The 21,144-nt window shown below is 42.6% G+C and overlaps 1 protein-coding gene across 1 annotated transcript in view; it reads right to left on the minus strand.

The window, feature by feature from the left end:
• The window catches only part of LOC130112896 (alpha-1,6-mannosylglycoprotein 6-beta-N-acetylglucosaminyltransferase B-like), a 271,529-nt gene that overhangs the window by 200,998 nt on the left and 49,387 nt on the right, over positions 1-21,144 (minus strand). Inside the window, exon 3 of the mRNA XM_056280419.1 lies at positions 3,713-3,863. Within this exon, the coding sequence (XP_056136394.1) occupies positions 3,713-3,863 (151 nt within the window). The remainder of the gene's footprint in view (positions 1-3,712; positions 3,864-21,144) is intronic.

Genomic DNA, 21,144 nt, shown 5'->3' on the forward strand with positions numbered 1-21,144 from the left:
CAAGACTGTGTTAATAGGCAGCACCTCCACTGTCAAGAAGAGAAAATGAAACGTGGAGATCGGGAGTAAAATAAAACAAGGTGTAGGATAAAAGCAAGAGGGGATTTTCATGTGAAGACTACTGAAGAGAAAGACCGATAATAAGGGAAAATGCTGGTCTTGGGTTGACATATTTTCTATGAATTATTTCGATGTGCTTATTCCCCCCAGACGCTACTTTTAAAATGTTCGATTAATGTCCTCGTGGCTTTATGTTTATTTTCCTACCAAGGCAAATTCCTATTATGGGCAAACCTGGCTGTCAATTAAGCTTATATGTGTCAATATACACTACCGTTCAAAAGTTTGGGATCACCCAAACAATTTCGTGTTTTCCATGAAAAGTCACACTTATTCACCACCATATGTTGTGAAATGAATAGAAAATAGAGTCAAGACATTGACAAGGTTAGAAATAATGATTTGTATTTGAAATAAGATTTTTTTTACATCAAACTTTGCTTTCGTCAAAGAATCCTCCATTTGCAGCAATTACAGCATTGCAGACCTTTGGCATTCTAGCTGTTAATTTGTTGAGGTAATCTGGAGAAATTGCACCCCACGCTTCCAGAAGCAGCTCCCACAAGTTGGATTGGTTGGATGGGCACTTCTTTGAGCAGATTGAGTTTCTGGAGCATCACATTTGTGGGGTCAATTAAACGCTCGAAATGGTCAGAAAAAGAGAACTTTCATCTGAAACTCGACAGTCTATTCTTGTTCTTAGAAATGAAGGCTATTCCATGCGAGAAATTGCTAAGAAATTGAAGATTTCCTACACCGGTGTGTACTACTCCCTTCAGAGGACAGCACAAACAGGCTCTAACAGGTACTATTTAATGAAGATGCCAGTTGGGGACCTGTGAGGCGTCTGTTTCTCAAACTAGAGACTCTAATGTACTTATCTTCTTGCTCAGTTGTGCAACGCGGCCTCCCACTTCTTTTTCTACTCTGGTTAGAGCCTGTTTGTGCTGTCCTCTGAAGGGAGTAGTACACACCGGTGTAGGAAATCTTCAATTTCTTAGCAATTTCTCGCATGGAATAGCCTTCATTTCTAAGAACAAGAATAGACTGTCGAGTTTCAGATGAAAGTTCTCTTTTTCTGGCCATTTTGAGCGTTTAATTGACCCCACAAATGTGATGCTCCAGAAACTCAATCTGCTCAAAGAAGTGCCCATCCAACCAATCCAACTTGTGGGAGCTGCTTCTGGAAGCGTGGGGTGCAATTTCTCCAGATTACCTCAACAAATTAACAGCTAGAATGCCAAAGGTCTGCAATGCTGTAATTGCTGCAAATGGAGGATTCTTTGACGAAAGCAAAGTTTGATGTAAAAAAAATCTTATTTCAAATACAAATCATTATTTCTAACCTTGTCAATGTCTTGACTCTATTTTCTATTCATTTCACAACATATGGTGGTGAATAAGTGTGACTTTTCATGGAAAACACAAAATTGTGTGGGTGATCCCAAACTTTTGAACGGTAGTGTATGTATGGAGTCATATTCTGTAAAATGTACTGAACCTTCGAGATAATCTTTTTCCATATCACATCAATGGGGCAGAAACTTTAGTTCTGAGTATATTTTGTTCTGTGGTATTTTAATACACTTGACAAAAGCTGTACACAATTTCTCATTTATATCAATATCTTATGACAGTTTGGATATAAGCAGTTTAGTTAATTGTTTTTCATGCTGAAATATACAAATGTGATTTGTTATCTCGCCCAAAAACATAATTTGTATTTTTTCAGGGCAGGAAAATTCCTCATTGGGTAAAACATAGGCCTACTGTACTGGCACTTGCTAGACATTTTATGTTAAGATCAATGGAAAACATGAGACATTGAAAATTATTTTCTGGGGCATAGAAAAATAGGAGGGGATTAAGGTTAAAATCAACATGTCAAGAATAAATTCATATAACACTCATAACTTGTAGTCTCAGTGAATTTCTCTTCCTTATATCAAATTATATAAAATCCAGCCACTGAGGATGCACAAGCCAGTGCATTCTTAGTGCCGGTCCCAAGCCCAGATAAATGGGGAGGGTTGTGTCAGGAAGGGCATCCGGCATAAAATCTGCCAAATCAAATATGCGGATCATAAATAAGATTTCCATACCGGATCGGTCAAGGCCCGGGTTACCAACGACCGCCACCAGTACTATTAACTAGCAGGGTGCTGGTGAAACTATGCTACTGTTGGGCGAAGGAGAAGGAGAGGGAGAAGGCATGTCCAGAGGCAGCGAGAGAGAAGGAAGGGTAGGAGTGTGGAGGTGAGAGCTGGAACTTTGAATGTTGGCACTATGACTGGTAAAGCGAGAGAGCTCGCTGATACGATGGAAAGAAGAAAGGTAGGTATACTGTGTGTGCAAGAGACCAGGTGGAAGGGGAGTAAGGCCAGGAGCATTAAAGGTGGGTTCAAACTCTTCTACCATGGTGTGAATGGAAGGAGAAATGGGGTAGGGGTAATTCTGAAGGAAAAGTATGTCAAGAGTGTGCTGGAGGTGAAGCGTGTCAGACAGAGTGGGAAGAGTATGTAAGAGTGTGCTGGAGGTGAAGAGTGTCAGACAGAGTGATGAGTATGAAGCTGGAAATTGAAGGTGTATTGATGAATGTTATCAGCGCATATGCCCTGGAATTTGGGTGTGAGATGGAAGAGAAAGAATAATTCTGGACTGAGTTGGATGAAGTGGTGGAGAGTGTACCCAAGGAGGAGAGAGTGGTGATTGGAGTGGACTTTGGTGGGCATGTTGGTGAAGGGAACTGAGGTGATGAGGAGGTGATAGGTAGGTCTGGTGTCAAGGAGAGAAATGTGGAAGGACAGATGGTGGTGGATTTTTTGAAAAGGATGGAAATGGCTGTAGTGAATACATATTTCAAGAAGAGGGAGGAATACAGGGTGATGTACAAGAGTGGAGGAAAGTGCACACAGGTGGACTATATCTTATGTAGAAGGCGCAATCTGAAAGGCATTGGAAACTGCAAGGTGGTGACAGGGGAGAACTTAGCTAGGCAGCATCGGATGGTGGTTTGTAGGATGACTTTGGAGACCATTACGAGGACGCGAGTGAAGGCAGAGCCCAAGATCAAATGGTGGAAGTTGAAGAAGGAAGACTTGTGTAGAGTTCAGGGACGAGTTAAGACAGGCACTGGGTGGTAGTGAAGAGTTGCCGGATGGCAACTTTCTTAAGACGTTAAGAAAAAAATCTGTCTCGGTTTGTCAAAAAGCCTCAGTCAAGTCAAGTTTGTGTATAACCTTAAATCAAAGTTAGTGTCAGAGGGCTTTGCAATCAGTGAAAGATGCAATAAATGACAACAGCTAACTTCCTATCCTAAAACCCTCGCTCTAGTGAAAGTGAAATCCTTGAGGAAAAACGCCAAAGAGCATGAGTCCTTGCTCCAGGACTAATGGATAGACTTGCAATGGGTGCTGAGTGGTTCAAATAGACAATGTGCTTTAGATTTAGAAATAAAACAGTTAATGACTACACTTTTTCTTCAATTAACACATTTAACCGCTAACGCTTGGGAATTGTATTGTAAAACTGATAATACATGTAATGCAAGCTTCATGTAAGGTACTTTTTGAAGAACCGCCTGAAATTTGTTGACAGTTGTCCATTCATTGACCTTGTGAACTTAACCAGATGGAAACCGTTCAAGTCCTACCTGTTGATAGCCAAACTCAGTTCGTCCAGGCGCCGTGTGTCGGCGGTGGAGGTGTTGTCCAGTTTCGACAGGCTGTCCATCCGCTTCAGAATCACCTCCAGCATGTCACTGATCTTCCTCAGCACGCCACGTGACTCCACACCGCCCAGCACTGTGATAGACACACATAGAAACAGGAAATGAGGGGGTACGGTCACCAACCAGCAACAGATACACATTCACTGCGATTTTTCTATTCAACCCCAGCTTTGAGTGGATCAATTACTCAATCAACCAATCAGTCCATTTATATAAGCAGTTTTTGTACAATTCAGTGCGTTACAGCACAGAAGATTGGTCAATCAATCCATCGATCAATATCTAAATAGCACTTTTTGTATGATTTAATGCATTACAGCACAAATGATAGACTGATCAATCAATCATCCATCTATCCATTATCCGAACCACTTATCCTGCTCTGCGGGGATGCTGGAGCCTATCCCAGTGGTCGTTGTATAGCACTTTTTGTACTATTCAATACATTACAATGTGCTCTACACGAAATGAAAAAACCTCCATATGGTCATATATTACAGAAGAGTTGCTAGAGAATGAGAAATATAACCTCATATTAACAACAAATTGTAGCGGAGCCAACAAATCTTCTCAAATCTTTGCTTCCATTTATCTGAGAACATTTAAAGCTACTCCCACAAAATTATCAATGACAGAAGTGATCTATAAACTTACAATGGTACCAGTTAGCCTAAACCGATCCCATGTAAACTGCCCACCTCACCTCTCTCTTCTGTACCTGTGATGATTTATGTTATATGTTACATTTATATTTGAATACACAGTTCCCACTCTGCATTCAGGTAACCTCACCACCCTTTACAGACACCTCATTCGGTCCGAGCCGCTAGCATGTATGTTGCCTTATATTACGTTTGTTGAACAGTCTTGTGAATGTTAGCGAGCTGTTTTGGCACTATGTGAAATGGCCTTGTATTTTGTCATGTGTGTTGTCCTTCTGGAATGTGGATTGCTGTATGTTGCAGTGCAGATGTCAAATAAATGTCGAATAAATGGATTGTAATTCTGACATCTCTGTAGCAGACCGGCTTGTCTGACTGTGGGCCTGGGCTTTGCTTTTTTATTCTTTCATGTCATTTGAAACAAAAGATGGAATTTCCTTCAAATTAGTTATGTTGATGACCCCATACACTTGCAGTTTTTCTCTCTCTCCCTCTTTCTCGATTGCTTTATTGCATCAGTGTATCAACAATATATTCATTGCATTAAAGCAAAATGTTAAATATCATGTAAAATGTCAGAACAATAATAGAAGAATGTATGAAACCAGTTGTTGTTAAGTATACCAATGATGTGATTAAAAAAGTATAATCTGAATTAGTAACGAAACCATCCAAGCAAACAAAAGACCAGAGCAAGTTTTACAATAGAAACCCATTTATACCTGGATTAGACATGTGAGCTGTATCCGTTTATTAACGAAAGGAAAGTAATGCCTGTTCGTGTGAAAGCACACAGCATGCATGGTGACTGTAATGTGACGGGGTCTGTTGCTGGCATGCGTGGTGACTGTAATGTGACGGGGTCTGTTGCTGGCAGTAGTCTGATTGTCACTATGGAAGGATCTTATCCAGTAACGGATGTTACTTATCGGTCCAGTGTGTTCACATTGGTAAGGGAGCGCCCCTCACGGGGTACAAACCATGGACAGATTGGTCTACTGGGCACAGGCCCAGGGGGCCCTTAAGCCACAGCCTTTGCGTGAAGTTGCTGTTATTAACTTTTCATTCCTTGTCTCCGAGCTGAAGGACTCAATCATTGGTGTCAACACCATCTTGCTGTCACTGCTGAGGCTGTGTCTTTGTTAGAGGGAAACAATCACGAATTTCAACATCATCTCTCTCTCTTTCTATACATACATACATACATACATACATACATACATACATACATACAAATGTGTTGAAGGGATAACACTCCATTATCAGCCATAATACTGAGCAATGTGTGTCCCTGAAGCAGCGCCGAAAGTGTGTCTGCAAGTGATGTCACTATTGAAAATGTATATAACACTACAAACAGCTGTATAATGTAGCGTGGTATAAGATGCATCATGCACCTTATACCATGCAGCTTACACTGCATGCATCATGCCTGATGCATGCATTACTGCATGCATCATGCCTGATGCATGCATTACTGCATGTAGGTGCCTTTAAAAAGGCTTGTTATTGTTTCTACATGGGGACTTGGTCACTCCCCAATACACACATGCAGGAGATGACAGTGTTCAAGCCATCGGTCTACGGCCTGCGCAATTCTGTTTACCAACAGTAGAGAAACCACAATGCAAGCCATTGCATGCTCTTTATTAAGTCTGACATTTGTCATTCAGTGGAAGCAGTGCAGCCTGCAGCGATAACGCTATAATTTGTTTTTATAGTGTTTGATATTTGATGAATTGAAAGTATAATCTATTTCTTCATTGTATTTAGCCCAGCTGAACATGATTGAGTTTGTATTTGATGAAATCTGTAATTCTTCCGGTCCAGTCATTTTAAAGAATATGCTGGTTTGCCTGACAATGAATGCACCGATAGTAGAGGGGCTCAGTGTTTGCGAAAGCATTGTCAACTAAACTGGACCCAAATGCTCAAGTGCATATGAACCTCCCTGAACAGCCCCCTCATCTGGCCCTATTATACACTCATCAGCCACTTTATTAGGCACACCTGTCCAACTGCTCGTTAACGCAAATTTCTAATCAGCCAATCACATGGCAGCAACTCAATGCATTTAGGCATGTAGACATGGTCAAGACGATCTGCTGCAGTTCAAACCGAGCATCAGAATGGGGAAGAAAGGTGATTTAAGTGACTTTGAACGTGGCATGGTTGTTGGTGCCAGACGGGCTGGTCTGAGTATTTCAGAAACTGCTGAGCTACTGGGATTTTCACGCACAACCATCTCTAGGGTTTACAGAGAATGGTCCGAAAAAGAGAAAATATCCAGTGAGCGGCAGTTCTGTGGGCGAAAATGCCTTGTTGATGCCAGAGGTCAGAGGAGAATGGCCAGACTGGTTCGAGCTGATAGAAAGGCAACAGTAACTCAAATAAACACTCACTACAACCGAGGTATGCAGAAGAGCATCTCTGAACGCACAACACGTCGAACCTTGAGGCAGATGGGCTACAGCAGCAGAAGACCACACCGGGTGCCACTCCTGTCAGCTAAGAACAGGAAACTGAGGCTACAATTCGCACAGGCTCACCAAAATTGGACAATAGAAGACTGGAAAAACGTTGCCTGGTCTGATGAGTCTTGATTTCTGCTGCGACATTCGGATGGTAGGGTCAGAATTTGGCGTCAACAACATGAAAGCATGGATCCACCCTGCCTTGTATCAACGGTTCAGGCTGATGGTGGTGGTGTAATGGTGTGGGGGATATTTTCTTGGCACACTTTGGGCCCCTTAGTACCAATTGAGCATCGTGTCAACGCCACAGCCTACCTGAGTATTGTTGCTGACCATGTCCATCCTTTTATGACCACAGTGTTCCCATCTTCTGATGGCTACTTCCAGCAGGATAACGCGCCATGTCATAAAGCTCAAATCATCTCAGACTGGTTTCTTGAACATGACAATGAGTTCACTGTACTCAAATGGCCTCCACAGTCACCAGATCTCAATCCAATAGAGCACCTTTGGGATGTGGTAGACCGGGAGATTCGCATCATGGATGTGCAGCCGACAAATCTGCAGCAACTGCGTGATGCTATCATGTCAATATGGACCAAACTCTCTGAGGAACGTTTCCAGTACCTTGTTGAATCTATGCCACAAAGGATTAAGGCAGTTCTGAAGGCAAAAGGGGGTCCAACCCGGTACTAGCAAGGTGCACCTAATAAAGTGGCCAGTATGTATGCAAGTCTCTCGCTCTCTCTCTCGCTCAGTCAGTCTCTCTGTCTCTCAGTCAGTCTCTCTCTTTCTCTCTCTCTCTCTCTCTCTCTCTCTGGAGGGAAGTAATTATGTGTGATGACCTCTTTATTTCTTTCACTGTGCATGCAGATACTGAGGAGGGTTTTATGTATTCAGTAGAGCGGGTTCTGCGTGACCGTGTGTGTGTGTGTGTGTGTGTGTGTGTGCGTGCGTGCACACGTGCACGCATTCGTGTAGTAGGAATAGACAGATGAATGAACTGGCCATCTAAGTTGTCAATTCTGTTTAATGCACTAAGAATCTACTCCAATACACATCTAAAACAAACAAGGAAAGAGAGACCGTGGAGGAGACTGTGGAACAAAAAAAAAAAAGAGTATACAGTGAATAAACTCCTCGTCTGGATAAACGGCACAACGGACCTCATTAAGAGGATTATTCCAACACTGCTAAGGTCAGACAGCTGCCTATGACTTAATCCTCAATATCCAGATAATAATGGCCCGGGACAAAGAAGGCCAATCAAAGGTGAAATCTGTAAGGGAATAACGTCTCACTTATTCATCGCAGCGATTATTTTTAACTGCCCGTAGCATGGAATGAGACTGGCAGAGAATAATGCATAAAATGGTGACCTAAACGCAAAGTCAGAGAGACACAAAGGAAGGGAGGAGGAGGTTGTGGTGCAACACTGAATTCTTAATACGGAGCTAAATATTTCCTTCTTTGTGCAAAAAAAATGCATCTTAAACGAAGGGAAGCTCGCAGGTTTTACTCAAGTATTTCACAGAGAGATTTCAGCACAAAACCGCCGGTGGGAGACGTTTCAATAGCAGAATGACCATCTGGGGACTCAAGGACTCAAAGGCAGTCAAAGGAGGGTAATAATTCTGTAGAAGATTGTCATTTACTAAAAATATATTCACATGGTATTTCTTATGCAGAAATTATTGTTCCAATACATAAACACAAACAAACTTACATTGAAACATATAGTATATACTACTACTACTACTACATAACTCTATATTATTTGTGCATTTTTAAAATCCACCAAAACTCTTAAATATTAAAACATGTGAGTTGATGGCTAGTAGTTTGGTCGGTATATGGTAACCAGACCTGTCTGCATTTATGGCTCTCTTTTGTAATATGAAAAGTGAATCTGTGTTGGCTTTGCATGTATTTCCCCATACCCCCACACAGCAGGTACTATGTGGGACTATGAGGGAACAGCATAAAATATATAGTGAGTTAGGCTTCAAGATATCTTTGGTTTTATAGAATATTGCAATGGATTTAGACATTTTTACTTAACATGATTTATGTGTGGTTTCCAACACAGTTTATGATCTAATTCTATATATAGAGAGATTTCTTATATACATATATCCCGTGTATTGAGATTGGATGTTTCCCAAGTACGAGAGCATATGTGTCGTGTGTAATGTTATTAAAATGGAGGCAAATGATATAGAATTTGATTTCTTCTTACAGATGACATTATTCATTCTTTATTACCCATATAAGTGATGCAACAAACTGGTTGCCAAAATTAGGTTTGGTGTTTGCAAGGATTAAAGGTCAATGTGTATTCTTCTAATCCTCCTTCAGGTCACTCGATACGGTGCCGAGATCACCTGGATTACTACAATGTGCGACCACCCTTTCATACCCTGCGTCTGTTGGCTTGACAGGCAATTACAGCCAATGGGCCCCATCACCTAACAGAAATGGGGCAAGGTCACAGTCCACCCCCACACACCACCGTGGCTAAAGGAATGGTTAAGTCCAACGAGACATTTCCCCAATGACAGACGTATCCGGCTGTGATTGACAGCGTCTTGTCCATAGCTTGTAATGGATGACTGTGCTGGAGTGATGTGGTAGGTTGATTTGTTAACAGCTTTGTGCTCGACTGAAACTGACCTTCATACTGACGGCCGAGGAAGCAGGGGAAAAAAATTGTAATTAGGAAATGATGAATTTGAGTGTCACGTTTTTGGGGTATAGGAAGAGTGGGTAATTAAGGGTGACTGAGTCCTTATAGACTTCTGAATCTCTTCAGTATGATGAGTTAGAAAAAAAATAAGTCACCTAAGCAGCATTCTTAATTACTGACTAATGGATGGCAGCTTATATAACCAAGTGCAGAAAGTGGAGCAAATGGGGGGGGGGGGGTCTCAAGAGTTCAGTGCTGAGAAAGGTTTATTAATAGGTTTTTTTTGTGTCGTCATTTTCATTTGTCCTTTGCCATGTGTCAAATGCCATATGTTGTCAGGGAACCGAATAACAGGCTGGATGAACTTAAAGGGAGGACCATAAAATAGGAATGCTATGGGAATGAAATTTCTTATGGTGTTATTACACTTGCTATAAAAAAAACAAAGCTAGCCACAGACTTCCAAACAGCACTCTTAGCTCGCCTCCTTCGGTGAATCCTCCAATTCACAACGTTACTATTTTGCATGGATGGCATGGCAGCAACCGGAGGATAATAACACTGAGGTTTGCAACATTTATGGTACATGGAAGGACACTTGGATATTTGACTTACATGTGGAGATGTACAGTATGAAAGTTTTGTTCCAATCAGCTCCTAACTTGCCCATCTATTCTAGGGATGGGACAGTTACTAGGTTTTACTATATACCATGGTAAAAATACATGACCTTAAGCACACCATTTCCAAACTTAACCATCATAATAACAGTGTTTGATTATTGAGTTTTAAAAAGTCGGGGGCGTCCAGTAGCATAGCAGTCTATTCCGTTACCTACCAACACGGGGATCGCCAGTTTGAATCCGTGTTACCTCTGGTTTGGTCGGGCGGCCCTACAAACACAATTGGCCGTGTCTGCGGGTGGGAAGCCGAATGTGGGTGTGTGTCCTGGTCGCTGCACTAGCGCCTCCTCTGGTCGGTTGGGGCGCCTGTTCGAGAGGGGGGGGGGGTAGCGTGATCCTCCCACATGTTACATCTCCCTGGTGAAACTCCTCACTGTCAGGTGAAAAGAAGCGGCTGGCAACCCCACATGTATCGGAGGAGGCATGTGGTAGTCTGCAGCCCTCCCCGGATTGGCAGAGGGGGTGGAGCAGCGACCGGGACGGCTCACAAGAGTGGGGTTATTGGCCGGATACAACTGGGGGGGAAAAAAAAGTAGTAGTCACGGCTTTTGAGGTGAAAAGGCGATTTCCCACTGCCAAAAGTCTACCTACAAAGTACACAGGTGTTGTGCAGGCATACTTGGGATCATAAGCCATGATCCTACCCCACCAAAACAAGCTACCATACTTAACCTTTTATATGCCTGTTATAGAATTTGGATTCTCCATGCGAGACTCACCAATGTATCCTAAACAAATTTTGCATGTGTGCAGGCAGGATAGTTTAAATACAGCATCATCTCATTTCTTAAAGTTGCAATTCCGGTACTTAATTGAATAATTTAACTTTTATTCGGCTAAAATTAAAAATTTCAACTTACATTTTCACTTGCAGATAAGTTTGGATAAACTGGACTTGTTTGAGGTAAACAACCTGTATGTTAGTTTGCCCTACTGACGCTGTTGTGAAGCAGAGTGTCTGTCTGTCTCCACAATGAGACAGGTGAATAAAATACAATAACAATCTATAGGGATGATGAAATATGCAACATAAATAAGACCCAGGTCCTTTAAAGACCAATATGTGTGACCACCACCTGCTGCTTTATGGTGAATACAAAGTGAACGTTTACTTCAATGCATCTGGACTTCATTTAAAGGGAAAATGCTCACGGTTTGTCTGTCTACCTTGTGAATAGCTTGTCAATATGTAAAGTAAAGATTTCAGTCTTAGGTGCTCTAGTGAGCACACCGACTACATGTGTGTTGTCCTATTGTATATGTTTCGTTCCTGTGTGTGTGTCTGCATCTTACAAAAGGCCAAAAAGGCATTTCAACAGGACAAACACTATTGGTAGTGACAGTGATGGCTCAATTCTTTTTTGAGTTACAAGTTTCCATTTTCCGAAATTCAACTGAAAAGTGTCCGTTTCAATATAAACTGTTGGTGAAATGATTTCAAGGTGTATATAAGTAATACTTTTTAAATGTTTTCAGTATGTGTAAATGATACCACGATGCCGTAAACCCTGACAACTCGTCACTATAACCGTGATATGGAATTTTCATACTGTCCCACCTGTAGTCTAATGTACGCAGTATTCCAATTGTCGGCAAAATTATGGATTTTAATGAACGTAATATCCTCCCTGAAAACCTGACCCCAGCTACCACCTCATATAAAGCCAGATGGCATCCCTTTAATTTCTCTTACCAAGACGGCAATTTGTGATCTTTATCAGCTGATGCCGATTAACAGGAAAAGTGTGATTATGCTAACGGCTTGTTTAATGGTAGATGGTCGAGCCACCCTTCTCTGATGAAAGCTCATTTACATCTCATTGGTTCTCCATATAAAGCTGCTGCAACACTGTGGGCACATGTCTCTAATGGACAGCAAAGTGGAGCAGAGACCAAATAACTGACAAGAGTGACATTCGTTTGCAGCAAAGTGTCAGCCAGCAAGTGTGTGTGTCTGTGTGTGTGTGCACGTGTGTGTGTGTGACAGACAGAGGAATGAAAAGGAAGAGGATGAAGGTGGAAGAGGGTGAAAGCCAAGACATGACAAAATCGGGATTCTGTGAAAACAAGAAATACAAGAAAAGACAAAAGATGATGAGGGAAACAAGAGTGAAATAAGGAGAGGTGAGATGAAGAAAAAGAGGGGGGAAATAAAGGTGAGGGGTGAAATGAAAAATAAATGTAGAGAGAGAAAAAGCCAACCAAGCAGACAATCTCCTCTCACAATAGCAGGTGTCTGTATGGAGCCTCTGGCCACTGTCTGTGATCTTTGAATCAGACCATCGCTGATCATGGATTAAATGGAAATTAGCATCGGAGCTCCCTCAAGCCCCTTGCTGGACCTATAATCCATTGCTTGCAGTTGGTATTGACAAATGCTAAGTACTCAATACAGTAATAGCTCTCCTGTCATGAGAAAATCTCACACATCCAGCTCGATGGCCAGCATTGTGGTTATGAGAATAAAAGCAGGTTCATTTTCCTATCGTTGAACATAGTAATTTTTTTAACACACTTGTACCGTAGATTCTGAAAGCGGTTCACTGGCCCTGCATGAAGTTTAAAGAGCGGGTTTTCGACTCCAATTAAAAGGGATCAAAACAGGAAGCGTATGATTATTATTTATTTATTTATTTTTTGCACAGCAGGTTTAATGGTCTTTTATTCAGTTTTACAAACAAGAGGTAAGCGAGCCAGAAGAGCTGAAAGGCATTTAACTTCAAAATACCTTTTTAGACAACTCCCAGAAAGTTGAATTAGTTCATCTGGACACAACATTTACTGAGAGAGAAATGTTTCGTCGCTCATCTAAGTGACTGTCAGTCTCAACTGACTGCAGGTATTACCTGCAGTCAGTTGAGACTGAAGAGGTCACTCAGATGAGTGATGAAACGTTTCTCTCTCAGTAAATGTTGCGTGCAGATGAACAGATTCAACTTTCTTTGATTTTCTTACCTGAATTATTGAGCATGCATAAAGACGATTTGAATATGGATAGATTGGTGCAGTCTCTGATGTGTTTGGGGGGAGCGGTGTTCCAGAGGTAGGGGGCAGTTATAGAGAAGGCTCTGTCACCCAAGGTCCAGTGCTTGATCCTGTGTGGTGAAGACAGGAGGTTGGCATCGGAGGCGTGAAGGCTGCAGGAAGGAGCATGGTAGTGGAGCAGGTTGGTGAGGTAGGAGGGGGCCTGGTTATGGAGGGCTTTGTGTGGGAGGAGGAGGACTTTGAATTGGATCTGTGGTAAGACAGGGAGCAAGTGGACGTTCTGAAAGACAGGATGGGTGTGGTCACGGAAGTGGGTGAGCAGGCAAGCACCAGAGTTCTGGATGTGCTGGAGTTTGTTTAGGACTTTGAACGATGAGCCATAGCGAATGCTGTTGCAGTAGTCAATTCTGGATGTGATAAAGGCATGGTTCAAAGTTTTGGCAGCAGAGAAGGAGAGTGATGGGCAGGGAGGAGCTATGTTTTTTGGGTGGAAAAGGCAGTTCTGTTGATTTGATTAACATTGTTTTCAAAAAAGAGGTTGCTGTTGAAAATTAATCAGAGGTTACAATTGTGTGGGGAGGGAGACAGGGTGGAGTTAGTGATGGTGAAGCAGAAGCTGTGAGTGGTACTAGTAAGGGATTTGGGACCGATGATGATCATAACAGATTTATCCCAATTTAGTTTGAGGAAGTTGGCTTGCATCCATGATTTAATTTCAGTGAGACAGTTGATGATACTGGAGGAAGTTGTAGTGGTGACGGATTTAGTGCAGATGTAGAGCTGGACGTCATCAGCATAGCAGTGGAAGTGGAGACAATGATGACGTATGTTGTTACCAAGGGAGAGCATGTAAATGATGAACAGGAGAGGACCAAGCACCGAACCCTGGGGAACACCTTGGGACAGAAGAGCAGTGAAGGAGGTGCAGCTGTTGATGCTGATGAACTGTTGTCCGTTTGTGAGATATGACTTTAGCCAGGAGAGGGCCGTACCAGTGATGTTGAAGGAGGACTCAAGGCAGGAGAGAAAAATGGTGTGGTTGATGGTGTCGAAAGCTGCAGTGAGGTCGAGGAGGAAGTCGGTGTCTTTAAGGAGGGTTGTTTCTGTCTGGTGCTACAAGTGGAAACCAGATTGAAATGGTTCAAACAGGTCGTTGGAGATGAGGTGAGCTTTGAGTTGGGAGGCAACAACACGTTCCAGCATTTTTGACAGAAAGGGGAGATGGGGGTGACAGCAGCCAGTTTAAGTGTAAGGGGGACTGAACCAGAGCTGAAAGAGGCATTAAGGATTTCTGTGATGAGTGAGGAGATAGCTGGGAGACAGTCCTTAGCAAGATTAAATGGGATGGGATACAGAAGACAATTGGAGCTTATCATCCCTACCATAAGTTTGGATAGCTCCATCGGGGACACAGCATGTAGATGGTGTCAATTGTAGTTTGGAAAAATGAAAGGAAAGACTTGCACTTGTTAACTGTGAAGGATTTGACGGTATTGTCACTGGGTTTCAGAAGTTTGTTTATTGTGGAAAAGAGAGCCTTAGGGTTGGTGGAGCCAGAGCGTATGAAGTATGAGTAGTAGGTGGACCGGGCTGTGATGAGAACGTCTTTGTATTGTTGAATGCAGTCTGTGTTGGCTTGGAGATGCACTGTTAAACCAGTTTTCTTGCAGAGTCTTTCAAGCTGGTGCTTACGGGATTCCATTTGATGGAGTTCAGGAGTATAATAGAGAGCTGAGTGTGTGAATGAGACTATTTTGGTTTGAATGGGGGCCATCTTATCAAGACAGGAGGAGAGTGTGTCATTATAATAATTGACAAGAGTGGAGAGATTATCAGACAGCGGGGGAGGGGAGGCAGCGATTTTACGGGCAATAGAGGCAGAACGAGGTAAGGGGGAGATAGATTTGAGATTCTGAAGGATATTATGCGTTTGACTTTTGGGATGAGGATAGGGATGTTAATGTCCATGGTGACTGCCAGGTGGTCAGAGATACTGAGGTTGAGGCTGGAGATTTGATGTATTGTGAGACCAGTAGAGCTGACCAAATCCAGGATGTGACCATGGCTGTGAGTGGGGAAGTTGATATGTTGTGTGAAGTTGAAGCACTGTAGCAGTTCCAGGAATTCTATGGCAGATTTACAGTCAGTGTCATCAATGTGGATACTAAAATCATCCATGAGGAGAATGGAAGTTGAGATGGCACATAGCTAGGTCAGAAAATCAGCGAAGTCAGAGAGAAAGGAAGACTTGGCTTGGGGGGGGGGGGGTTAGATAACGGCAGTGACCAAGGGAGTGGGACCAGAGAGTTTGAAGGCAAGTTGTTTGAAATACTGCATGGCAGGAATGGAAATGTTGATTGTTTTAATGTCCCTCCTGTAAATAGCAGCAACATCACCTCTCCACCCCTCAAGTGGAGGTTTATCAATGTATGTGAATCCTGTAGGTGTGGTTTGGTTTAGTGAGAAATAGTCCACAGGTTTATCCCAGGTTTCAGTGAGGCAGAGGAAATCAAGGTTATAGCCAATTATAAATTCATTCAGAATTAGGCTTTTGTTATTGAGTGAATGAGTGTTGAGTAAAACCACTTTCAGATGACATTGCTTTGTGATAGGTTGTGAGGACTGAGGAAGGGGATGGAGATTGGACTGATTCACATGTTGGTTGTTCTGGTGATGGTGAGGGTAATGACGTCTGTTGGTCAAACGGTCAGGAATGGGGAGAGGTCGAACAGCAGTGCGATCATACCACAAGGCGGAGCAGGTGTGCACAAAGGATGCAGCAGTCATTGTTGTGGGTAAAAGGGAAAAAGAAGGTGACATGAATGATGTAAATAGTCAATCCCGTGTGGAGGACAGTTAATTATGTATTAATTAATGCTGTAGCAATTTGCATATGAAACTGATTGCTAGTTTCAGTTATTATGCAACTGTGCCAGTTTTGGTAGTTATGCAACTGTGCTGTTTATGAGGTTGGGGATACCTGCAGTCAGCTGAGACTGACGAAGTCAATTAAATGAATGATGAAACATTTCTCCCATAAAAATTAAGTGATTAAACTTTTTCATGCTTGTTGTGCCTACTACGGTGGCAAAAGCATGATAAATAATCTGAATGCTGTAAGTATTAGGTGATTCTTATGCGGTGTAAATAACTGAGACTATACTAGCTACCAAACTTAGCTTAGCACATGTCTGTTTTCCAGTCACCATTATCAAGCTGCCTTTATCCGCCGTTTAAACAGTAACGCTACACATGATAAAAACGTGTGCTTACTTTGCTTGGAAAATAGTTGCAAAGGAACCGAATAGTTAAAATAAAACATAAGGAGTAATGTGGGAACATCTGGGGCTAAGGCAACTATTGGCATAAAAATGCCTAATAATAACTTGTCCATCGGTCCCCAGGCATTGCAATCATCAACACCCTCAATCACACCCAAAACTACACAGCAAACCCTACAGTTCCACAAACTAATAACAGAGAAAATAAATAAAGACATAACAGATGTCATAGTAGAGTTCATCGCTACAAATATGAGACCCATTAACATAGTCGATGGCGAAGTCTCCAGAAAATTAATGAAGAAGATGGAGCCTGACTACACTGGACCCAAACGCTCCAGTATTTCACACGCCGTCTCTGAAGTACAGCAATGTGCGAGACCAAATTTTAACTCTCGTTGAAAACTCAACTGACTTAAGTTTCACAATGGACATTTGGACCTTGGTGAGTACGAACATGGCTGTCACTTCATAACCCAGGAGTGGGAACTCCTTGCCTTCGTATTGGAAACCAAAGTAATACAGCAGAGTCATACGGGAGTCAACATTGCTCAACGGCTTGAAGAAGCGACGGACGCCTTCGCCATTCCAAATTTCAAGCGAGTAGCTTTTTGCATTATATTTGTGCTACCTTTTTTTATTTATTACAGTTCGTTCATTGTTAGAAAAATTTCGGAGTATTACACTGATAAGCCTACTGTTACGGCTATCTCATTAAAAGTATTGTTATGACAGAAATAAACGTGTTTTGTATCTCTGACTCTTGGTGGGTTCATATAACAGAGGTCCCTACAGATGCGCTGAATTAGAACTGGCGAACATGGCGGTGCGACTCCGGTTAGAGAATCACGGAAGCGGAGCTTCAGTTTGAGGATACGTATTCGAAGAATGTGGTTGTCTACGGTGAAATACAATTCAGCATCTATATTAATAAACAATAATAACACACGAGCGATCATAATCCACACGCACACACATAAACGTAACACAACGCATGCGTCGGCGTGAGACACGGCGGCGGACGGAACTTAGTAGCTAACACTCAACTAAGCTAAGCAGCATGGCATAGCTAACAGCGTCTCACTAGCAAAGAGAAACAACAGCAACAGAAAACGGATTTATGGAAACATATTTCCAAAGTCAGTTGCAGTAAATGAAACGGGCACAAAAGAAGATATAAACACTCTACTTACATTTGTTACTGACACAATTTCCTCGAAATGGAAGAGGCAAACTGTAGCTCACTAGCAGACAGACGGACTGAGGCAAGCTGGTTAGAACCGGAAAGTCTCTGTATTTCTTAAAGGGCCAGTAACCTTACCAGTAAACTGAAGTGAGCGCACAATACTAGTAATAGTAGCGGGAGCCAAATAAACTCCTCTTCTTAACAAGGCTTTTCTACAGGTCAGGTTCTAAAACGTTGTACAGACCTGGGCCAATGGCTGACGGAACGAGGAACTGGAGTTGGCCTCGCCCACTGCTCCTAGTGTAGGAAGCGTTAAATGCGGAGGACAAGTTTCATTTCAACATATTCGAGTACTGAGAAATGACAACAAAGAAATTATAAATAAATGTAACTCTTATAAATATAAATCTCAAATCTTAAATTTGTTGGGAGCTGTGGGTCCGCGGTGGTGTAGCGGTCTAAGCATCGGCTTTGTGTCGATGCAGTTGCCCACTGGGGACTGGGGACTGGGGTTCGCGCCCCGGTCTCGTCAGATCCGACTATGGCCGGACTCGATGAAGCAGCAATCATTGGCAAACGCTGTCTTCGGGAGGGGGGCGGAGTCGGCTTGTGTTCGTCACGTGAATGCGTCTCTGTGTGTGTCGGAGGAAACAGTGGTTCGGCCTGGAGTCGCCTTGTCACGAAAGTGGGGAGGCGGTCTCCTTCGAGACTGCCGGCCGGAGAGATGCAGTTGGCGAATGCATGCAGTACGAGGGTGGGTGTTTGAATTAAAATAGGGATCGATTGGCCACTAAATTGGGAGAAAAAAGGGAAAAATCAGAAATAAATTAAAAAAAAATTTGTTGGAGCTATTATCCTGTTTCTACGCTTTTGTTTCACGGTGCTTTCTCGGGCGTTGTCTCGGATTCGGAGCCTATGAGCGTTTATGTAGCGCTATAATTTATCCGCGATAAGAAAAAAACTGTCACAAGCTGTTATGTCACAAAAAAGTGCATAGATAGGAACTCGTTCAACCAAATCCCTCGGGATTATAAACATGCATAAAACACATCAAACCTTTTGGAAAATGTTTTTTTATTACAAAATAACAATACGAACAACAATACTGAAGAACAATAGAATCCTTAACAATTAATATCTCTAGTTAAACCGAAAGATACGTGTTGCACCGCTTGCCATCTATCAGCCAACGACGCAGAAATGTCTGGCTGATTCCCTTCCGAATAACCTGCCTGCTGCTGTCAGACAATCAGTCTGCTGAGTCCTTTAAATCCTACCTTAAAGCTCATCTTTTTGCCTTAACCTACAATTAGTTGCCTTTAAGTTGAGCGCTTCACACCCTGTACTGCATGGCGGGTCGGTTTCCCGGTTTTCGTCTCACTGAATCTTCCAAGCACTGTTCTGCCAACAAGATTATGGAGATTAGGTTGACTATTGCAAAATGTTCTCTTCACGTCTGTTCCCTCTCTCTGAATGATGTCTTCTCCTTTCTCTTCTTCTGTATGTGTGAATGGTGTGATGTGAGTCTCCCTTGTGTGCACGTGCGGTCTGTCCTCCTCTCAGCTCTCCATGGTGATGGTCGCCACCTGGACACTGCTTGGCATCCCCCTCATCACATTTTCTGTTTATATATCTTATAAATCCATATAATTTTGTTATCCTGTTTCAGCGCTATATCCTTCTCTCACTCCGACGTGTGACTAATGTGTTTTGGTTTTTTTTTTTTGTTTGGGGGGGGGGGGTTTGTCTATATGGTGATGGTGGTCACGCGGCTTGGGTCCTGGGCTGGTCCGGTGGCGTCTGGACACTGCTTAGCATCCTCTTCATTATATTCTTCTTACATTTTATAATTCCATTATAATTCTTTTATCCTCTTTCAATGTTGCATTCTGTAAATTGTGTACACACATCATCTATTGCATGTCTGTCCGTCCTGGGAGAGAGATTCCTCCTCTGTTGCTCTCCCTGAGGTTTCTTCCTATTTTTTCTCCCCGTTAAAGGTTTTTTTTTAAGGGAGCTGTTCCTTATCCGATGTGAGGGTCTAAGGACAGGATGTTGTGTTGCTATAAAGTCCACTGAGGCAAAGTTGTAATTTGTGATAATGGGCTATACAAATAAAACTGACTTGACTTTATTTCCCTTCACTGGAAGGGACCTAGCACAAACCATGAAAAACAGCCCCAGACTATTCATTATTCCTCCCCTGACAAACTTTACAGTTGGCACTATGCATTCGGGCAGGTAGCATTCTCCTGGCATCAGCCAAACTCAGACTGGTAGGTCAGACTGTCAGTTGGCATCCACCATCCGAGTCCACTGACAGTGTGCTTTAAACCATCCCAACCAATGCTTGACATCATGCACAGTAATCTTATGCTTGTTTGTGACTGCTCGGCCATGGAAACCCATTTCATGAAGCTCTCGATGAACAGTTGCTTCCTGAAGCAGTTTGGGACTCAGTATTGAGTGTTGCAACCGATGACGGCCTGTTCAATTGGCAGTCCCATTCTGTGGTCTTGTGTGGCCTACCGCTTCATGGCTGAGCTGTATCTGCTCCGAGACATTTCCACGTCACAATAAAAGACTTACAGTTGACCGGGAAGATCTAGCAGGGCAAGAATTTGATCAGCTGACAAGCTGGAAAGGTGGCATCCTATGACAGTACTACGCTGAAATGAACTGAGCTCTTCAGTATGACCCATTCGACTGCCAATGTTTTTCTACCGAAACTACATGGCTGTATGCTTGATTTTATGCACCTGTTATCGCAATGGGTGTAGCTGAAATAGCCAAATCCACTGTCTACATACTTTTGGCCATGTAGTGTATGTCAGACTGGTCATTCCTGTCTAAACCCAGGGGGTGATACAACACCACCTGTTTGCTATGTACAGTATAACACTACCATAACATCGCTACTCCAACCCTCTAGCTCAAAAACAATCTGCTGGGATCTCCCGACAGGTTAGGACACCCCTCCATCTCTCCTAAATACTGGTAGACTTGGGAGAGCTTTCCTAAGCCATGAAAGTTGGGGAAAAAAATGTTCTCACTCCTATTCGTAAAAAACAGCACCAAATTAGTGCCGCTCTGACATGAATGAAAATTTTGACGTCCACATGCCCCCATAAAACTTTTTATACCTTCATTTTGATTCTTAAATCAGCACTTCTGATCTCTGAACTTGTATATCTCCTTTTCTTTAAAGGTTCTTATGATTGTGACATGTCTCAATGTGTAGGCAGATTCCTCCAAACCTTTTATCTTTTTATTTTTAGCACATGGCACTCAAACATCTGCCCTGTTGAGGTGTTAACTATGCTAATTGAAATTCACTGGCACTTGCATTTAATTTAGAAACAAGTGGCCTCTAGCGTTAAGTCACATGAGAACAACA

Source organism: Lampris incognitus, chromosome 5 (genome assembly GCF_029633865.1).
Source record: "Lampris incognitus isolate fLamInc1 chromosome 5, fLamInc1.hap2, whole genome shotgun sequence".
Lineage (NCBI taxonomy): Eukaryota > Metazoa > Chordata > Actinopteri > Lampriformes > Lampridae > Lampris > Lampris incognitus.